At 32.0% G+C, this 22,391-nt stretch overlaps 2 protein-coding genes and 1 non-coding gene across 3 annotated transcripts; 1 reads left to right on the top strand and 2 right to left on the bottom strand.

Annotated features, from left to right (window-relative positions):
• Nucleotides 1–1,180: 1,180 nt before the first annotated feature.
• Nucleotides 1,181–6,482, bottom strand: LOC146944608 (uncharacterized). Its single transcript, XM_085742974.1, has 6 exons — nucleotides 6,067–6,482; nucleotides 5,766–5,842; nucleotides 5,539–5,575; nucleotides 4,031–4,127; nucleotides 3,738–3,867; nucleotides 1,181–1,613 (listed from the first exon to the last, which is right to left on the bottom strand). Exons 1-6 carry the CDS (start codon nucleotides 6,347–6,349, stop codon nucleotides 1,473–1,475), a joined length of 765 nt encoding a protein of 254 aa, XP_085599100.1. The 5' UTR covers nucleotides 6,350–6,482; the 3' UTR covers nucleotides 1,181–1,472.
• Nucleotides 6,483–10,969: 4,487 nt separating this feature from the next.
• On the top strand, nucleotides 10,970–11,042 carry TRNAF-GAA (transfer RNA phenylalanine (anticodon GAA)). Its single transcript has one exon. It is a non-coding gene; the product is annotated as a tRNA-Phe (tRNA).
• A 6,814-nt stretch (nucleotides 11,043–17,856) lies between these two features.
• LOC146944606 (5'-adenylylsulfate reductase 3, chloroplastic-like) lies at nucleotides 17,857–20,640 on the bottom strand. The gene is made up of 5 exons (XM_085742973.1): nucleotides 20,493–20,640; nucleotides 20,234–20,386; nucleotides 20,008–20,131; nucleotides 18,529–19,339; nucleotides 17,857–18,377 (listed from the first exon to the last, which is right to left on the bottom strand). The coding sequence occupies exons 1-5, from the start codon at nucleotides 20,581–20,583 to the stop codon at nucleotides 18,147–18,149; spliced, it is 1,410 nt and encodes a 469-aa protein (XP_085599099.1). The 5' UTR covers nucleotides 20,584–20,640; the 3' UTR covers nucleotides 17,857–18,146.
• Between the last annotated feature and the right edge of the window lie 1,751 nt (nucleotides 20,641–22,391).

The raw sequence follows: 22,391 nt of genomic DNA, 5'->3' as shown, positions 1-22,391 counted from the left end.
TAAGAAAAACATCAAAATTATATAGTCTAGTCTTGTTTCTGAGAGTGGAGAAGTTGCATTAAATGGAAATGAAAATATTGTTATTATATTTACTAAACATTTCGATCACTATTATAAGTATAAAAATTTTTAAGTTCATTCAATAAATGATGTACACAGCATATTATATAGACATCATACATCATAGACGACTACATATATATCATTTATTGAATGAACTTTAAAATTAGATTTTTACTTATAATAGTAATCAGATGGTGCATATTGTAGTTTGGTCTAGTACTTTTTTTATTTTTCAAAGGTGTCTAGACTAGTCTATTTGTCAAAAAAAAATGTCTAGTATAGTCTTTGTGAAGGGATAGTTTGCATTAAATGGAAATAATGAAAAATGATTTAAAACATTAAATTTGATTTTGATTTTACTATATACCATAACTTTTAAAATATAAAATCTCTTGAGAATCATTTTTTTCTCGAGAATATTAAATCAAAATAATGAAAAATGATTTAAAGCAAAAAAATATAATTTGATTTTATCATATACCATAACATCTAAAATATAAAATATCTCGAGAATCATTTCCATTAACAATTACATTATCAAATATACGTTATATAAATTTCAAATTATCTAGTTATGGAGAGTATAATATCAGCCCAACATATTAAAAAATACATTCTAAAAGTATATAATAAAATATGGATTTTTATCCTCTCAAAAAAATTGTATAGATCTCTAGTTGTATTCATGTTTGATTTGTGAAGTCGGCCCATTAAAAAGGTAGTCCATATAAAATTTAAAGCGGTAGTAACTTTTTTTTGAAGGAAAAACGGTAGTAACTTGATCATACCAAAGATTGATTTTTTTTTTTTTTGAAGGACCAAAGATTGAATTTTAAGTGCTTAATGCTTCTTATATAAGGCATGAAGCACGCACGCGGAAAATACGTTGTTCTTTGTATTTTTAACCAAAAAAAAATCTCGTTACAAATAATATTGTTTTTTTAGATGAATAACATTGTTATCTTATTTATCTCAAAAAAATAACATTGTTAACTTAAACCCATAATTAAGCACAATAGGATTTTTCTCAAATTTTGTACAAAATAGTTTTAAGATAGGATAGTACCAAATACGTAGTAAATTTCAAAACAAGTGAATGCTATCAAAATCAGCAAAGGATCAAAACAGAACAATTTGTTAAATCAGGCACCCACGCTGAACAACATCCCAAATTGCAAACAAAATCATACAATTACGGTCATATTTCTAATTTGGATATAATATATCAAGTCACATTGTCATTATAAACTATAATTCAGCATATACTATGACCCACATGCATGCATATATTATGTTCTTATGATAACCAAACAAAACCAACATTGGTATTACAAGTTCTTCCAAATTATGCACCTTTTGCATTGAAGTACTTAGACTTGTTTTTTTTATTTTGTGCATGAAGCATGATTTCAGTTGAGTTTGAGCTCAAGAGAGACATCATTTGTGTCTGGACCTCCTGAGCTTGTTGATGGGGACAGAACTGTGTCTTCATTCACTCTCTCTCCTCTCCTGGTTATATCTTCGAATCTTTGTTGGTCGCTTTTGGTCCCCTGAGGAGCAAAACGGAATGAATATTATTGTTTTGTAGCATTTCTTACACACACACACTTTCACTCAATTGACCCCATCAAATGAATGTAAGGTCAATATAATTTAGTGCAATCAATTTGAAATAAATTTTAATCAATAAGGGAAAATATATTTTATTGGACCAAATAAGAGCAAATATGTTAAACGGAATATTATAGTAATATTTGATGTCACTAGGGGTGTAAGTGGTTTGGACAAAATCAACGAAACCGAAAGTCCAAACCGAACCAAACCAAAATAATATCCGACCTTGTTTGGTTCGGTTTGAAACCGATCCGAACCAATCAAAACCGATCTAGTTTGGTTTGGTTCAAGGTTTTTCATTTCGAGATCCGTGAAACCGATGAACCAATCCGATGATAACCACACTCCTTATTTTACTAATATTATCCTACCTCACACAAACTTATGTTAGGCCCAAAATTAAAATCCAACATAAAATACTTTTTAATCCATTCACTTTCTCTCATCATCATCTTCATCTCATCTCAACTCTTTCATTTCTACTAAAAAAGAAACCCTAGCTGTCAACTCATTGTTCATCGCCACCGGTCACCGCTGAGATCGTTCATCTCTTAGTTAGTTTTATCATGTTTATGACATTGATTTATACTCATTATACTTCATTGTTTTCCATGTTCATTTTCTATGCCATTGATTTATACACGTTTTCCATGTTCTTTTTGGAATTTTTGTGTTTATTGATGAATGATGCATGTATGGATCATGGATGATTGAAATATTTGAGTTTGATGAAGTTGTTTTTGAAGAATGATGGATGAATGAATCTTGGATCATGTGTATGAAATATTGAGTAAGGTTAGTTATAAAAAGTTGTTTGAAAAATGGAGAACATGAAAAAAAAAACAAAATATGAAATACAATTATACAAAGTTCTAAGAAATGTTTTGTGAGAATATGATTTATTTTTTTTAGTTGTATTTTTAAAACAAACCGAGCAACCGAACCAATCCAAACTGAACCAAACCGATTAGTTTGGTTCGGTTTCTTTTTTGAAAAACAGTGAAAACCGAACCAATCCAAACCGATGAAGAGTTCATCGGTTCGGACATTTTTTTGACTAAAAACCAATCCAAACCGAACCGTTACACCCCTAGATGTCACACATTCAACACCACACTAACACAACACAAATTATAAATAAATAAATAACACACTAGTGATAATTAATATGTAAGGTTCAAAAATAGAAAGAAAGAAAGAAAAAAAATTGTCCTCCGAAGACAAAATCAATTCAAAATTTAAAAATTATCTTCATAATAAGTAAATACAAAACATGTTATTAAATGATTGAATGTTGGTTAAGGGCGGGAATAGGTCATACGGGCCTATAAGTGTCTACGGCTTGCCTGTTTATTAATAAGGCAAGGTTTAGACTTTAAAAAAAAAAACTTATTTAAGTTAATAGCTCGGGCTTAGACTATCAAAAAAGCATACGAAGCTTGATACGGTGACATGCTTATGCATTTTATTAAAACTTATTTTTACTTTTATCAAAATAGAATTTATATTTAACATAAAAATCAAGTAACAACTCAAATAAAGGACTATTTAAATAGGCTTTAAGGCCTTAAAGTGAAATAGACATTTACGGTGATAGGTAAGCCTTCGTGAAATAGACTTTAAGGCTTGTTGAGTCTATTTAGAAGTTGATAAATTAGATTATTTAACGACTTTAATATGAAATAAACATGTAAATAGACTTTCAGGTTTAATCAGACTTTTAAATAGACTGGACCAAAAAAAAAAGCTTACAAAAGGTCATAAGTCATACTCAAACTTACAAAAATTTTGTAGGTCAGGCTCGGACCTATCAAAGTCGGGTCTGACCTATTGTTGGTCAACAAAATTGTAGGATACAACGATTTTCAAAAAAAAAAAAAGTGTGTTTGTGTGTTGGTGATAGAAAGAAGTGGAATTCGGATCCTCAAAGTAGTTTATATAAATATTTTATCTCAACAAAGTAAACAAGCACTAAAAAACTCCTAAAAAAATATATATTATCCCAACATAGTATTAGTATGTAGAAAGGAGAGACTAATTGAGAGGAATGATTTACGTACTTGAACAGTCTGGCCTCCGAGAATACCATCAAAGAGGATGTAAGTGTGCATCTTCTGCTCATCCCCATTACAGATCACCATTGATTGATTACCTTGAGTTCCATTGAAAGACTCTAGCCAATAAGCATCCCTGGAATAATTAAGAGAGAAATTCCAAAATTATATGCATTGTAAAGAAGAGAAGAGCATGATAAAATTCTGAAATTATAATGCAAAATATAAAGTTCAAAGAATTATAGCCACCGTAAATAAAAGAAGAGAGGAACAATAAAAAAAAAAGTTTGGAGAATTACATTCTTTGGCCATGATTCAGATAGTAGTTTGGAACAAGGGCTGAGGAGGAGATTGCTGAAACTGATAAATCAGCTGCCATGTCCTTTCTCTTTGCAGCTGGTAAATATGTAAATTTATATCAAATTACTCTATTACAATTCTGATGTTATAAGATAAATTATGAATTTAATTTGTATGCATGCAGTGTTAGACTGTCATTGTAATTATTTTACATCCATTGAATCACATATCATAATGTGGATATTTGTAAAGATGTTTCAAGCACTAAATGTATATTTTTTTAACAGGCAAAAAGAGAAATATGTTAAACAACTGAAGCAAATCTTATCAGCACAAGGTGTACCGGATAAGACTTGATAAAGTATAATTATAACCGTCACATAGCAAAAAGAGAAACAATCTAAATGACAACAGATAGATAGGGAATAGGATTAAGTCGCCAAAAATTGTTTGAGGAACATATTCAAAAAACTGTTTCAGGAACCATCATAATTTATAGGAAAATGCTAGATATCAAGAATGGATTTTCTTGATGAATTCAAGAATGACATGGCAGAATAATTACCATTAGATTTTAATCTTATTTATTAAAGTTTCATAAAAAAAAATACATAACACCCACCACCCCATGATTTCCGGGCAGGCCGAGATTTTATTGGCTAACATTAATTTCGGGACAATTTCTTGATAAAATCTTTCTTGATAAATAGCATTGCTCTAATTTATATATGTAAATTTTAATTTGTAAATACTAATAGTGTAAAATAATTTTATACAAACATCCAATCAAATTTCACTATTTAGATATTTTGTAAACATTTTAGAAAATAATATCTTGACTTATCTAAAGTATGAAACTGAATATCTACATAAAAATAACATATTCATCAAAGTTAAAATACACAAAGTATTTCAATTAATTATTCTTTAATAAAGTCAAATATTTCAATTCCCAATACAGCAAATACACAAACTTTTATAAAAACTTACGGTTTAAATTTTTTTTTGAAACATATCATCTAAAGTTTTAAAAAAGTGTTCTGAGGACACTCTAACTTTTCCCTATAATAAAAAATTCTACTTCTACCACGTTTATTTTTATTGAGGTCTATAATTTCTTTGGGAAAAAATTTCAGCGTGAGACAACTCTGATATGACGAAAGTAGAGTAGCAGTACAACACAAAATGATGTATTTTTCTAGGAACAAAATCTGGAAGAATATTTGACGTTACTTTTCTCTATCTTGGTCACGGAATAAAGAATCAACCAGTTATGCTTACGTACACCTATTTCTTGTTTTGTTCTATTATTTTCTTCGCATAATGTGTCACTAAATATAGATGTATTCACAGATCTAAAATTTCCTCTATTGTACCAAACAATATGTCTAATGTATTCTTCATCAACCTATTTCTTCCATTTACAAAGATGCATACATGTGTTTCCGTGACATGATAACATGCATTTAATTAAACAGTACTACACCACAATTAATATTAGTAATACCTTCAATCATCTGCTCTTGTTTCATGCTCCTGTACATCTGCAATAACATTGAAATTTCAAAATTTTAGGAAAAAAAAAAAAATTTGGTACAAAATTATTATTTTTATTTATTTAAAAAAACGAACATAAATAAGGTAATTAGCTTGCAAGAGGTGGAAAGAATGGTTTTTTTTTTTATTAATCAAACATTTTTAGTGGTTAATTATTTAGATGAAGAGAAAGAGTACCTGAAGGTGGCTTTTGACATGAGATATGGTAAGCCCCTTGATATTCATGAATTGTAAAACTAACTTTGGTGTAGCCCCTGTAATACAAGCATACATATAAATTATTAAAACCAAAAATAATGTTTTCAAGTCAAATTAACAACAAAGGAATGATTTTTTTAATAGTAGATGGCAATTGAAAGTCAAGATTTTTTTAAGACATGATCAATCACTTGTGATTATTATATATATAGAGAGAAATTTAAATTAAAAAATAGGATCTAAGTATATAATATTGAATAAAAGAACTAGGGTAGCTTACTCTCTTCTCCTCCAAGCCTTTGAACTGCATGCACAAAGCAACGGTGAAGATCTGGTGTCCAACGAAGCCGAGGCAACTTTGATCGAACATAAGGTCTCACCACAGGTGCTTTTAGACTCATCTCTGGAGTCTGATGAGAATCTAAACGACGGTGAAAAGTTCGCACATCAGAAGGTTGTGAAGGGTTAGTGTCCACAACTCCGCTAGTAGGAGAAGAAGAAGAAGATGAAGACATAGTTTTTTGGGATGGTTTGAGAGAGATTTCAGTTTCACTACCCTTCATTGAATTTATATGCTTATTGCATTTTATTTTTTATTTTATTTTTTATTGAGAAGGGGAGGGATCGAGTGGTGAATGTGGTCTTATGAAGAAACAAAAGAGAATAAATACTAAGTAACGTTGCACAGAAAATGCATGTCGTTTAGTGCAGCTTTTTTGTGCCCCAGAGGGTCAATTTAGTCCTAAAGAGTTTCGATGGATAAATGGAAAATTTCTGACACGGAAACTCTGAAGGAAAAAAAATGTTCAAAAATACCTTCATGATTGGTGAAAATGAAAGGTAAAAAAGGTGAATGGGGCAGAAGTCTTTGAGATATCATTTTCTTTAGACATTCTTTGGGTCTTTTCTAGACATTCTTTGTCTCTTAAGGAAACGAATCATCGCATATTTATCATTAAAAAATACAATTGACAAGAACATCAACAGTAAAATTACCATAATCTTAGTATATAAAATGAACATCAAGGAATTTGATGTAGTTTTTCCTTTTAACTTTACCATTTATTAAACTCTTTTATTTACTCAAAAAGGAGAAATCATAAGAGCCCAAATTGTCCTAAAAAAATGAAGGGTCAAAATCGTACGATCACAATATTTGAAGGGTTAAAAGTACGGTTAAACCAAAAATAAATTACTAAAATGGTACAAGGAGGATTTTATTTTGACTAAAAAGGGTACAATGGATTAAAGCTCATGTAAGATCTAAAATTACAATTCCAAATATTAGTCTATATTAATTGTAATAACATTAGGGATGTATGGTTGATACCAAAAAAAAAATCACCAATATTAATATACATTGCTATTTTTTTTTCTTAAAATTCTTAATAAACTATCGATTATTGATCAACATGTTTCATAAAGGAATGGATCCTCTCATAGACAATTACTTTCATGTGAAAAAATCCTAGTTAAAAGTATTCATTTTCGCGCGTTTCATAAGATAGGGTAATCAAAAGTCGGTGGAGATTGTCGCGTACTAATTGGACCTTGGTTAGATTTGTATTCAAATTTAGAATTTTTTTGGCTGATAGATTATACATTAAATATAGGTTATTGCTACCTGTCGCGAGAGAAATAGACACGACAATATCACAAATCGGTTACTAAAATATTGTCGCATAAACTACGCATCCATTAACCCCGTGTTTTTCGGCCAACAGACAAGTTAGTTATCGAATATTATCACTCATAAATTACACTCATTTACGCACGTGTTTTTCGGCCGACAGAAATTCCATTACCTAAATGCATTTCATGACCACTTCGTAAAATTATCTCTCAATAAATAACATTCCTCTTAAAAAAACTAGGGCATATAAATGTTCGTAAAAAGTAATTTAACTCAAATGAAAAATTTAAAAAGAAATCTAAAAATCACCATCAAAAGAAATAAAATTTACTATAGACTAAGTGTATATTTGATGTCACGATGAAATCATTAAACATGCCCTAAATAGTTGTGATGTGAAATTTGAAAGTTACATAGTAAAACCAGCACATTAACCTAACCATTGGAATGTAAAAATAACAAAAGTATATATAAGGAAAGTTGCAGGGGTATAAGGAAAATGCGGACTTAAAGCCATGGTCAAATAAAGTGAAATTAAAAAGAATGACATAAGCAAACTTAAATGTGTTTAAAGAAAGGAACAATGAATATAGCTCCGTATTCCACTCTCTTTGTTATAAAGCCAAGCCAATATACATTACGCAGGGCAAATAAATTCTCTTACATATATTCAGGTTCAAATACTTTAACCATGCACGTGAACACAAGTTTAACAACCAATAAAATGAAGACATGGATTGCCACATAGACATATTCGCATGTCTGAGTTTCCTCTCATGCTTACACCTCGTTTGAGAGTTACCATTGGTGAGTATATGTTTATGTGTATTTAAGCACTTTGAGATTGGTGGCATCACTGGCATGGAAGTTTCTGTGGAAAATGACAAACTGCTTTCAACTGAAACCAAACAAATGCGTTAGACTTTATACACACGCGCCTACACGCGCCTACCTAGTCGGTTTCAGATTAGGGAGTATTCCCTAGGAAGATTAGCAGATGGCGTGAAGAAGGAGGCCGGATTAACCGAATAATATATGAAAAATGAGATTTGTACAATTATTTTGTGATAATTTTTGGATAATTCTCTCTATCATACTTGTATTATATTCTTACTTTCTTTCTCTTTTTTTCTCTATGATCTATTGTTTCAAATCAATAAAAAAAAAAAAGTTATTTTAAAAGTTGTTACTAAATTGTTGGTCAAATATCATTACTCATAATAATATATTGTATTGTATGTCTTGTATGAAAAATGCTAATGCATTATATCCAAAGTGATTTACTTGATATCATAGAACACAAATTGTGATCAAACTTTATTCATTTTAGGTGGGTAGTGAATAGTCGACTCACACCATGGTCTGCTCTAACAAGTTTGGTTCTACCTATATATCTCATTTAGTAAAAGTAAAATAGTCTCACGCGAGCTTAAAAAAAAAAAAAAAAACCTATATATTCTAAAAGTAATCAAATAAAGTTTAACACAAAATTTATGATATTTGTTTGGCCTATTAGCCGTTTTAGAAAAAAATTTAAATGTTCTTTTTTAAAAGTTTTAACATAAAATATAGGTTTTTAAAAAGGTAATAGGTCGGGTTAGATTTTAAAAAAGTCAAGTCATATCAAACATCAAATAATAATTTTGACAAATAATAGATCAGGCTCAAGCTTTTTTTATAAACTAAGTATTGCTTAGTCTGACCAATTTTCATCCATAATTTCAAGTCATTATAGGTTAAAATTAGGGGTAATAGTCATTTTGATCTTTGGATTTGTAACAAGTAGCCATAAATAGTCCCTTAATGTATCAAAATTTTAAAATAGTCCTTGATTGTGCACTTCATTGGTCAAAATAGTCACTGATATTAAAATAATGGGTTAAATATGTTTTTGGTTCCTATAAATATATCAACTTTTAGTTTTAGTCCCTCTAAAATTTTCCTTCAGCTTTTAGTCCCTATCAAATTTTCAATCACTACTTTTGGTCCCTATTTTTAAGTCAAATTTTGTATTTTTTTTTTAATGAAATTGTGCAGAAATGTGTAGAATATTGAAAAAATCTCTCCAAAAAAAAATTGAATTTTTAACAAAACATCAATTAAATATGAATTTTTAACCACCAAAAATATAAAACTCATATTTAATTCATGTTTTGTTAAAAAATTCTAATCTTTTTTTGAAGAGATTCATATAATATTATAAATTTTTATGCAAATTTTTATTCAAAAATATGAATTCTACATATGAGTTTACATTAAAAGAGGGACCAATAGTGAAGATGAAAAACTTTTGGAGGACTAAAAATTGAAGAAAAAAATTCTACATATGAGTTTACATTAAAAGAGGGACCAATAGTGAAGATGAAAAACTTTTGGAGGACTAAAAATTGAAGAAAAAATTTAGAGGGACTAAAATGAAAAGTTGACATATTTATAGGGACCAAAAACATATTTAACCCTAAAATAATTTGTTACTATTGTCATATTGATCCTTCAATATACTTACTTATTGTCATATCAGTCATTTTAAGTACTTACTTATTGTAATTTCAGTCCCTTTTTGCCAAAGACTATTTTGATTAACAAGTGCACAATCAAGAATCATTTTGAAATCTTGATATACATTGAGAGACTATTGTGACTATTTATTACACATTCAGATACCAAAATGATATTACATGTTAAAATTAACTCTCGGGCTATCCGACTCATCATTAATATACTTTAAAAAAAAATAGCAAATATTTTGAAATTGTCCTATACAAATAAAATGTTGTTTGCGCAAGAAAAGGTCATATGAGACATTTTATAGTACTTGTCATGTATTTGAAAAAATGGTTCACTAAGGTCCCTGTCTTTGTACCAAATTCTCAAATTGATCCCTAACTCTATTAATAATTCAAAATGGTCATTATCTTTGTCAAACGTTTCTCAGATTGGTCCCCGACTCTATTTGTTGTTTTGTATTTTAAGTCATTGACGTACTAAATAAGATCCAAAAGACATTATGTCATTAACCACTAAATAATATTCAAAAGACATTGAGTCATTAACACTCAAATACAAAACAACTAATAGAGTCAGTGATCAATCTAAGAAACGTTTGACAAAGACATGGACCATTTTGAGTTATTAATAGAGTTTGAGACCAATTTAAAATTTGGTACAAAGACAATGACCAATTTGATGGTTTACTCGTAAATTAAGCTTGAGAAGAATTTTGATTACTTAACAAAATTGGACACTTCATGGCAATGTTATATCTGCAGCAATAGTAATAAAGAAATTTACAATCACTAGAAAAGATAAAGAAAAAATCTTTTTGCTCAAAAAAAAAAGAAAAAATCTTTTATTTTGTTTGACAGTAAAAAAAAAATATTCAATTTGAATTTATCTATATAACATGACACATCAATAAAATAAATTTACATATATTCATCAAAAAGTCACTTGCTTAATATTTTTCCCCAAGAAGGTACCAGCATGGTATATATCGTTTTTTTGGAGTAATTTATGAACAAGTAGGTAAAATAGTAAAACAAGACAATATGCGGGGATAGCTCAGTTGGGAGAGCGTCAGACTGAAGATCTGAAGGTCGCGTGTTCGATCCACGCTCACCGCAATTTTATATTTTTTCTTTCTTTTCTTTCTATGCTTTCTCGTTTTCTCAAGCCCAGCACACAAACAGAATTAATGAGGGTAGAACTTAGGGTTGTGTTTAGCACCGCAATTTTATATTTTTTCTTTCTTTTCTTTCTATGCTTTCTCGTTTTCTCAAGCCCAGCACACAAACAGAATTAATGAGGGTAGAACTTAGGGTTGTGTTTAGCAAATAAGCATCACATGCTATCCTCGTTCATGAAATATTAATAAAATAAGTTTTTTTTATTTTTTCTTTCTATGCTTTCTCGTTTTCTCAAGCCCAGCACACAAACAGAATTAATGAGGGTAGAACTTAGGGTTGTGTTTAGCAAATAAGCATCACATGCTATCCTCGTTCATGAAATATTAATAAAATAAGTTTTTCTTTTATTTTTTTCTTTCTATGCTTTCTCGTTTTCTCAAGCCCAGCACACCAACAGAATTAATGAGGGTAGAACTTAGGGTTGTGTTTAGCAAATAAGCATCACATGCTATCCTCGTTCATGAAATATTAATAAAATAAGTTTTTTTTTTATTTTTTCTTTCTATCCTTTCTCGTTTTCTCAAGCCCAGCACACGAACAGAATTAATGAGGGTAGAACTTAGGGTTGTGTTTAGCAAATAAGCATCACATGCTATCCTCGTTCATGAAATATTAATAAAATAAGTTTTTTTTTTATTATTGAAAGAAATTAATGTTTTCTTCCATAGACTCTCCTTTTTCCCTAAGTTTGGTAAAAAAATATTGATTAGCATTGGAGGGGGTTGGAAGCTTGTTTACCGATAATACACGGCGTATGGTGGGAAATTGCACGAACACTTTATTTTGTCGGGATCCTAGGTTGAATGAAGGGCCTTTAAAATTTAGATTTAGTCGCCTTTTTTATCTTGCTAATAACAAATTAGTGATTGTTTCATATATGTTCTCTCTAGATTGGGAGGAAGGTGGTGAGGCTTGGAAATGGCGGCAGAAGTTGTTGGCTTGGGAGGAAGATCTAAAGAGGAAGTGTTGTGCACCATTACATTCTATTGTTTTGCAGCCATATGTGGGTTATAGTGGTTTGACAGCTTCATGTTTCGTCAAAATACAATGTTATCAAAGGTGAAAGGATAATAATATCTTTGAAAGTACATGTGTTGGGGTATAGGTTAAAATTTCCCCATTTTTAAAGGTGGAAATTTGGGATACCAACAAGATAGTCAAAGATAGTAATATTTTCGGTTCGAGTTGGAGTTGGCTAGCTAAAGGCAAAAAATAAAGACTATTTCTTTTTTCACCATCCAATTCAACTATAAATTATATAATCTGAAAATATTAAGGGTGGGTTTAGAGAGTTTTTAAAATGTATTGCGCGTTTTGAATTATATAGTTTGAAATCTCGTAGGGGATGCGAGAAACAAGCTGGGTGTGAAAAGAAACCATCAAAAATAGAAGGTGTATGGTATAAATATAAGAAAGTTGCTTTTCTGACATAGAATACTTCCAATTGACATATGGAAATGACCGTGTTACCCCCAGCGGCAGTTAACAGCCGCTGGCTAATGCGCCGGTAGTTAACAACCGCTGGTGTCTTCCAGCGGCAGTTAACAGCCGCTACGTGCGTTCTAGGATGCACCGTCCTTTTCACCATTCAACCTCTTTTCCTTCATTCATTCAACACATATTTTCCTACATTTTTCCCCTATAAAAACCCTCACATTCTCACATTTCCTCACATTCTCTCCTCCTTACTCTCATTTCCACTTTACTTCTTTACTCTTACTTGTGTTCCTTTATTTTAGTTTTTATTTTCATTTATTTATATAAAATCCGAATAAAATTCGAATAAAATCTAACGTGAATTCAAATAATTAAAATTCGAATAAAATGTAACGTGAATTCGAATAAATATTGCGTATCGAATAAGTAAATTATAATAAGTACACAACATTAATGCAAATAAAAATGGCGTATTGAATAAATAAATTCAATAAGTACACAACATTAATTCTTAGACAATTTTATTTACATATAATTACATTACGTAAAAGACATGTACGTCAACTATCATTACATTACATTCGGAAATGTGCCTTCCAACTACAACAATTATCTTACCTTTGAATGGGGTCAATTCAAACTAGCTAAACAGCAGGACTCCAGCATTCGTCCAGAAGTGCTTTTGTTCCATTCCAAATGTTAAATTCTTGTTGGTCTTGGTTTAAAATGATAGTATCTAAGTGCCAACGGAATGAGGTCCAGACCTTGACACTTCGATACCATCATTTAAACGAAGCCAACAAGAAATTAACACTTAGAATGGAACAAAAACACTCTCGGACGAATGCCGGTGTCCTGCCATTTAACTAGTTTGAATGACCCCATCCAAAGGAAGACAATTGTTGTAGTTGGAATGTGCATTCCAACTACAACAATTGTCTACCTCTGAAATGGGGTAAATTCAAACTTGCCAAACAACAGGACTCAAGCATTTTGCTGGTCATTCATGCTTTCCTTTGAAAAGAATAAATTTTTGTCATGCTTGATTTAGATGATGGTATTCAAGTGCCAACGAAATGAGGTCCATTCCTTGACACTTAATACCATCATCTAAGCAAGCCTAACAAAAATTTAATCTTTTCAAAGGAAAAACATTAATGCCTAGCGAAATGCTTGAGTCCTTGCCGTTTGGCAAGTTTGAATCACCCCATTTCATAGGTAAGACAAATGTTGTAGTTGAAATGCACCTTACCCTAACTAATGACGATCTTCTGGCGGAATCAAGCTGTTGATGATATCTTCAGTTGATCTCAGCAACGTCACCCGCATATCGATCCACTGGAACTTGGTGTGCTCCCAAAACATACTCGTCACGTTTTCGTCGTTCTTTAACTCCACCCAAGTGAATGATACGCTCCCCTCGTCGAGCTTTGGACGTTTATACCGAACATTTTGCACCCTCCTTGTGTCTCTTGGGTTGACTCCTTGGTTGAATTCATTCAGTTGATCCTTGAGATCTCTTAACGTTACATCAAGGCACCGAACCTTCAACCTCTGAGGTTCTCCGCCGTTGAATGTTGCATGAACGTCGATCCACCCGGCCATTGTTTCAAATCTACACACATAGAAATTAAAAATAATCAATGAAAAACTCATTCAAACACTTGCAGTGAAAATTTGACATAAACTCTAAAAATCCTAAACAAACCCTAAAAATTTTATAAAATTCGAAAATAAATTATAAATTCAATCAATATAACTTCATTATAACAGGTATTCATAATATATGTCAATAGCATTTCAGATCTACAACATAACTATATTAACAACAAATATTCAAACCCTAAAAAATTTATGAAATTCGAAAAAAAAATTAAAATTCGAAAAAAAATTATACATTTAAGCAATATAAGTTCATTATAACAAATATTCATAATATATGTTAATAGCATTTCAGATCTACAACCATAACTATATTAAAAACAAATATTCAAAATTTAATAATTAAACAACAACTAAAATTATAAACATATAAACACATATACTAACTAAAATGTATGACAATAGCATAAGTTATAACTTACTTGTGATTTAGTGGAAGAAATTTTGGATGATTTGGTAGAGTTTTTAGAGAGAGAGAGTGAAATTTTGTGAGAAAAAATGGTGATAGTGATGATGGGGGGACTGTCTAGAATATGGCCACTGGCGTGAATATATCACAAACACAGCGGTAGTTAACAACCGCTGGCACTCAGCGGTAGTTAACGACCGGCGTGTTTCCCAGCGGTTGTTAACTACCGCAGGGGTATTAAGGTCATTTTCATGTGTCAATTGGAAGTATTTCTTTGTCAAAAAAAGCAATCTTCTAAATATAATGGGAAACAAATCCATTAATGTGCTTGGGTAAAGGGCCAGAATAATAGTATGAAATTATTCTGGTTTTTATTTTAGGAGGTTTTAATAAAAGAATTAGAAGCTCCTTTCAAAAAATAAAATAAAAGAATTAGAAGCTTTGCAGCATATTGCTATATTTTATTTGGTGTGAATTTATCTTTGGGGTGTGAAGGTTCAAGGAGTATCCTTCAAAATGAGGAGTCTGACGTTACTTACTTAGGCGTGCCACTTACATGGATTTCTAGTCTAATTGAGCAAAATATGAAGTCTTGAATGTGGAAGATTGCCATATAGCTTGATCTTTCGACTAGACCTGAATGTAGAAGATTGCTTGCAATTCTCTCGTTGCCAATGATAAATGTGTTAGAGCGTAGCCCCCCTTTCCCACTTTTTTTAAATAATATTTGAGAAGTCTTTTTAATTTAGTCTCACATATCTATTTATTAATTTGGTCAAGTAGTTCGGTGCCTTAAAATTCACCACTTAAATGAATAAGTGAAAAATACGATATTCAAACTTCGGCTTCCTGCAATGTTAATGTCAACAAGCATGCTCACAAGGACTTATTTATTCTCACATTGATAAGTATTGGAACATGAAATGATTTTTCTTATCTATTTAAACTATGGGTAATGCTAACCAGTGCCCCAAGACACTAGTTAAGGAAGACGACAAAAGAGGAAATTTTAAGCCAAAAAAAGAAGTATTTAATGAATTGATTACGCAACTTTGAATGCAAACATTACCTTTTTTGGGTCATTAATTCAGCATTTAATGTAAAAACTATTTTGAACTCCACCTAAGATTTTCTTGTAATTCCTATTTAAATTCCACCTATGATTTTCTTGTAGTTAGCTGGAGTTTTAAATTTTTTGGTTTTAAGCATAGTTTTAAAAACCGGACCGGACATCGACTCGGTCAAGGTGTCACTGGGTCATTGGTCGAACCATTGGGTCATTGGTCGAACCGCATGACTGAACCGTGTTAAACCGAATGACTCAGTAATATGACTCGGTCTCTATGAAAACTTGTCCTATGATTTATCTTTATTATTGAATCGGATGATTCCTTCTATAAAAATATTCGAGTGTCATGATACCTATTAAATAAAATAAAAAATTATAATAAAAAATAAATTAACATTTTTTTACTCATAAAATAAAGTAAATGAGTCAAATATAATATGTATATGGATTAAGTATTTTTTTGTACAACACACAATAAAAAAAATTGAATGGTAAAAAAACGTAATTGTTGGACAAGAAGAATTTCTCTTAAAAAACAACAAGAACAATTTCCCTACACGTGTTTACTTTCAGAACTAAAAAAGAAAACACTTTTTTTTTTGGTCAAAAAAGAGAAATTAAATAAATGACAAATTGAAGCATACATCCTCCGGTCATTAATTACTTTCAGAACTAAAAAAGAAAACACTTTTTTTTTGGTCAAAAAAGAGAAATTAAATAAATGACAAATTGAAGCATACATCCTCCGGTCATTAATATAAGCAAAAATCCATTTTTTAGGTTCAGTGTATGTAGTCTTTATTATAGACTACATACATCATTAATTGAATGAACCTAAAAAATAATGGAGTTTTGCTTATATTAGTGACTGGAGGGTGTAAGTCATAACCCTACTTTTCTGAATGGTGGGTGTTGCAGCGCATCCTTTCCTACCCTTATCTCCTATTCTCTCTAAACCAAAACCTCCATCTCACCTAAATAGGTAGTTCTCAAATTTTAAAAACATACTAGATCTAAGTTATTTCCATCATCTCCGTACTGTTATCGGTGAACTGATCAGTTTCAAGAATCGTTCCATAGTTTTCTTCCTACTGTCGCCAGATCTCACCATCTTCTTTCTCTGTTATTTTTGTTTAACGATTGAAAAACAACGTTGTGCATTGAACCGGCCGGTTCACCAAACCGGACCAAGTCACCGGTTTCCACCGAGTTTTACTTAGTCACGCCTAGGGGTGTTCAAATCCAAACCGATCCAAAATAAAACCGCAAACCGATCCAAAAAAACCGAAAACCGCAAAAAACCGAACACTTTTGGATGTGTTTGGATGTCGTTTTGGAAAAACCGCTATGATCGGATCGGATTTCGGATCACCTTTTCAAAACCGAACCAAACCGAACCGAACCGCAAAAGTAGATTTTAATACTTATTTATTATTTTATTAGTATTAGATATTGCATTAATTTAATCTATATTATTACTACTTCATCTATTTCGAATATAATCAATCATTTTCATTGTGTAATGTTAACTTTTTTAATACATTTGTGTTATATTTTGTATCAAACCTATTATTTTATTAATATTAATATTAATAAAAAAGTTACAAGTTGCACTTTGGATGTCCAAAAACCGATCCAAATTAAACCGCATATATTTGGATCGGATCGGATCGGATTTTTTTAGAATAATCATCCAAACCGAACCAAACCGCACATGATTTTTATTTTGGATCGGTTGACTTTTCCCCTCAAAACTGATCCAAACCGGACCGCGAACACCCCTAGTCACGCCGGTTCTGACCGGTTCAATTGCACGACCGATCCGATAAGCAGACCGAACCGGCCATCCCTCCGGTTCACGATCTGACCGGTTCGACCGGCCGGTCCGGTCCGAGTTTTAAAACTATGGTTTTAAGTGAATAAATCATTTTAAACTATTGAAAAATATTGTCCACAAACTCTATTAATTTGTAATCACCGCACGTTTGTGTTCTGTGTTTCAGGTTCAAATTTCGTGATGGGTGATCGTTTGTGACTTGATACGTGATAGGTGATATTTGATACGTGATTGGTGATGCGTAACGAGTTTAGTGGTGATTGCAAATTGTCGAGCTTGTGGATAAATATTTTCTAGCAATTAGTAGAAGTTACTGTCTGATATTCGTACATGAAAGTTTGGCTCAAAAACTAGATCTTATATTATTGAAAGAAGCAGCGTAATGCAACCATACCTCTACTCATCTAGAAAAACAGTAAATCAAACCCCACCTCAAAATGACTATTACAATTACTTGTAAAGAAGATCATCTAAACCTATACAGAGAGATGTTCTACAAGCTGTGAATCATAGTTTTGCTGCCAAAACTGTCATTCCCACATTCGAGTGAAGTGCCAAAATCAGTGAATAAACAACTTATTGCCAGTATTGTGTGATGGAACCTTGAGCAAATTACTCAATTGATCATCACCTTAAAGCATTAATAAATGCCAGTAATGAATCAACGTCTCTCTTTTCTGAAGGATACTTAATCGGCCGAGAAGAGTGTTTAGGGAAGAAGAGTATTGTGGGGAAGCTTCCCAACCCCAGTTCACTCTTCGCATATTCTTTTTCATCTCCATCCGCTCTAAATTTTCCAACCTTCACTCCTGACCCTGCTAAATTCTCTGCCAAATCAACATATGATTCCTCCATAGCCTGTAAGAATTTAGATTAAACATGTTATTGATTGAAATTTCAAGTCAGATAAAATAATGCACCTTCAGTAGGAGAATGGTAACATAACATTGAAAGTTCATGCAATATAGAAAGTTCATGCAATATAGAAAGTTCAGGCATATCATTTTACCTGACAGAAGCGGCACCATGGTGCATAGAGCACAACGATCCAGGGCTCTTTTCGGTCCTCCAATTTAGCTAGATTCTCAATTCCAGCCCTGCTCAAGCTGACCACATTCTGGGTGTTGAAAATATCAGCAACAGTTGCAGAGACATTTGCATGGGCGACTCCGTTTCCATTACCATTCTGGGCAGCATCATCCTGTTTCAAATTACCTTTGTGAAGACCACACTCCTTTGCTTTGGCATCCTCCCACCACCATCTTCCCTCTCTTTCATGCTGACCAGGCAAAACTGGCCTTGTGCATGGTTCACAACCAATGGAAACGTATCCTTGTGAATGCAATGCATTAACAGGCACATCCATTGTCCTAAGGAAGGTCCATATGTCATTACCCTTCACATTTGCAACCGGGTTCCACTTAACAAGGCTACCATTCCCACCATCCAATCCCTCAAAAACAGGATCAACCTGAACAACGGGTACTTCAGACCTAGTACCAGGCGACTGATCTTTTCTCTGTCCAGTTATCCATGCTCTCAAACCCTTAAGAGCTCTTCTTAAAGGTCTCACCTTCCTTATTCTGCAGCACTCTTGATGCCCATCCTCATAAAATGAGAAGAGCCCCTTTGTTCTTACTAATCCCTGAACCTCAACCGCATCGGGGAACATGTATTCAATGCGGATTCCATAGCGCTTCTCAACTGCATCAAACAATCTGTATGTTTCTGGATTCAGTCTCCCAGTGTCCAGACTGAACACCCTGAATGGCCTACCCGTCAAATGTGCGTATTCAATTAAAGCAACATCTTCAGCCCCACTGCAATAACAAAAATACTCATTAGAATACTAATCTATATTGATAACAAATATTAACGACACCCACCAATTAAAGAGAACTTTAGAGTAAATAATTAATTAAGTATTAATTCACGAAGCATTGATCGTATAATATAAGCCCATGTGTATAAGTTACGCTACTATGTAAAGCTTATAACAAACAATAGTTGGAATCAAATTTTTTATGAAAGTAGGTTTTTTTTTACTGGAACTACAAAAATACCCCATCATGTTACTATTATAAGCAAATATTCATTGAATGTAATTAAATACATCAATCAGTCATACAATGAGCCTCAAAATGTAATCTTTGCTTATAATAGTGATCGCGGGAGCATTTGCACGTTATTCATTCACCGTAAATTATTCCCTGTTTTGTAAACTTTCCTAAACAGTTACAAAAATGCTAATCCTACACCATAAAGCCAAATTATACTATTCTCTATTCGTCAATCTACAATCTCTGGATCGATTTTGTATTTCACTCGGTCACAAAAGCAATTCTATACAACAAAATCAATCAAAAAGCCTCCTAAGAATAATCAAATCAACCTGAAACCACTCACTTGATCAAGCAAACCCAACAAAACCATAAACAAATACTACACAACAATATCATTCAAAAGCACACTAAGAATAACAATCAACCTGAAAGCAATAGCAATATCATTGCCAAATTTCTCAAGAGCCTTGTCCATTATTTCAAGAGGTGAAGCATTTTCAAGGTTCTTCGCTAATTGTTCAAAATCCTCCTCTTCCTTCTCAATAATCTCTGCAAATCAAATAGTAACACATAATAAGCTTTCATTAACTTCATTTAACAAAATTAAAAACAAATTAACCATAAAAATTTCTTCAATAATAAAAAACGTACCAGGTGCAACGATAGTTGCTGCAAGAGGAACAATTGAATCATTCCTTTGCGATTCAGCGTTAATAGCCTTCACCAAAGAACGTCTTTGAGGTAAATTGTAAACACCAGATGAAACATTTCTCTCCAAAATTCTTAACGAACCAATTTGCGAAACTGAAAACACAAAAATAGAAATTAAACACATTATTAAAAACCCTAAAATCAACGAATTTCGTTCAAATTTCAAAATTAAGAAAGATTAATGATAAATTATTGCTACCTTTGGATTCAGACGAAGATCCGATACGAGAGAAGAAGGAATTTGATTTTGTTGCTGCAACTGATGAAGAAGAAGTAACGGCGAGAGCCATTGGAGAATGAATGAAGTAAATTGAGATTTGAATTGTGATGATTTTTTTGTGTGTTATGAAATGAATGAAAAGAAGAGGTTTTGATATAAAGAGAAGGGTGATGCGAGGAATTTGAAGGTTCATTGAACCTAGACGTGATTACGGAAATGTTTGTGATGCTTATGTGGCTTGAGGTAATTGGATGGTTAAAACTCGTGGCGCGTGGTGCTTGTTTTGGTCACGCGGCCAACTTGGACTAGGATGGCACTTTTTTTATTCTTGAAGAATCTTCCGGGGTTCTTCTCTTTACTTAGAAAAAGTTTTATTGATTTCTTTGTTTTGTTCTTTTCTATTTTACTACTGCTTATTGAAGAGTTTGATAAATTTGCTAGTCAAAAATTTAGTAATTTTTTAATTAAATAAACAACTTAATGATTTTTTAAAAACATTGTTGATGGCTAGTTAGGTATACCTGCAAGTACTCTAGTGTCCAAATGAGCAAAAAAGTCGGGAGTGAAGGGTTTTAGAGTAGAGAGATGTACGTGAAGGATCATGAACGTGTACTTTGAGGTACTTGCATTAAATATTTGACGAGAAGGTTTTGATACCTATTTTAAGGAGAAGACTAAGGGGACTTGGCATTTTAACTTCTCCAGTCACGCAAAAAAGATATTATTTATGACACTTGATGGTCTAGTCTAGACATTTGAGTGCTATAAATGTTGGTTTTCGAGGTGGATCTGAGATGCTTTCTCTTCATCCGGTGACTAGAAATAGTACGATCCTTTTTAAGATAGTTATGGATGTGTTTTGATATATTTGCATAATGATGAAACCTCAGAGTGTCTACCGTCACCAACTATACCATATGAAGATAGTCAGAGTAACACATATGTTTTATACAACTTGTCTTCCGACAAAACTTTGCCCTAGTCAAAAGGGCTTGAATCTTGGTATGTAGGGTATGTAGGATATAATTTGAAATCCCACACTTCCAAACAATCCAAGTTGAAAACTACCATCATGATTTCGAATTAGTCCACCATAATTCGCCTTACCTGAATTTCTCAAAGCACTTCTATCAACATTGAGTATCATGGTTTTTCAAAAAATATCGAGTGTCATGGTTTTCTCATATATTTGTTGCCAACTCACCATCCTTGTAGTATGTACATGAGGAGCCAAAGAGTCGATGCCAAACATCTTGTGAGCATGATGAAAATAAGCAAAGACAGTTGTGACCGTCGAGTGCATATGACTGCTGTGATATACTAATGTTAAATAGTGTATTAGGGCATATGTTAAGTAAACAAAAAACAAGTAGTGATAAGTTTTTATAAAAAAAATGATGTAATTATTACTTGATCAAAAATAAACAATTTATATTTTCAAGATAAAATTTTTATATATGAATTCTTTAACCAATGTTCACGGACATTGTTTAGCAAGACATAAAGTATAAATAGAATGTTGATGTATGAACTAAAAACATTTATCATTGCATGAAAATTAAACTTTTTTTTGCCATTTTTTATGCTCCCATCCGTTTTGATTCCAATTCATTTTCGCTCATGAATTGGAGTATGTGGTTCTTGAGCCTCAATTTTGCATATTTATTATTAATTAAGTTATTATAATGATTCCAATGATTTTATGTTGCATTGGTTCATTGATCCCCCACCATCCTTCGTTTTTTGTCCCTTTTGAATTTCTAACCACACAGACTTGTGCGTTTACCTTTTTCAAAATTATTTGTGTGGTGATGTCAACCCACTAGGCTAGTTGTGGAAAGAAAAAAAAATTGTAATCAATATGAGGCCGCGATGCAA

The sequence above is a fragment of the Medicago sativa genome, chromosome 2 (assembly GCF_051527215.1).
Source record: "Medicago sativa cultivar Bolivia chromosome 2, Bolivia_mono, whole genome shotgun sequence".
Taxonomy (NCBI): Eukaryota; Viridiplantae; Streptophyta; class Magnoliopsida; order Fabales; family Fabaceae; genus Medicago; species Medicago sativa.
Note: the sequence above shows the minus strand (reverse complement) of the source record. Positions and strands in the feature narration are given on the sequence as shown.

Excerpts from the sequence above, each read along its gene's own strand:
- LOC146944608 (XM_085742974.1), bottom strand. The coding sequence starts at position 6,349 with ATGAAGGGTAGTGAAACTGAAATCTCTCTCAAACCATCCCAAAAAACT. Across the intron at positions 5,576-5,765 it reads ATGTCAAAAGCCACCTTCAG|ATGTACAGGAGCATGAAACA; the intron begins GTACTCTTTCTC and ends ATGTTATTGCAG. Across the intron at positions 4,128-5,538 it reads ACAAGAGCAGATGATTGAAG|CTGCAAAGAGAAAGGACATG; the intron begins GTATTACTAATA and ends CATATTTACCAG.
- LOC146944606 (XM_085742973.1), bottom strand. The coding sequence starts at position 20,583 with ATGGCTCTCGCCGTTACTTCTTCTTCATCAGTTGCAGCAACAAAATCA. Across the intron at positions 19,340-20,007 it reads GATATTGCTATTGCTTTCAG|TGGGGCTGAAGATGTTGCTT; the intron begins GTTGATTGTTAT and ends TTGTTATTGCAG. Across the intron at positions 18,378-18,528 it reads CATGGTGCCGCTTCTGTCAG|GCTATGGAGGAATCATATGT; the intron begins GTAAAATGATAT and ends AAATTCTTACAG.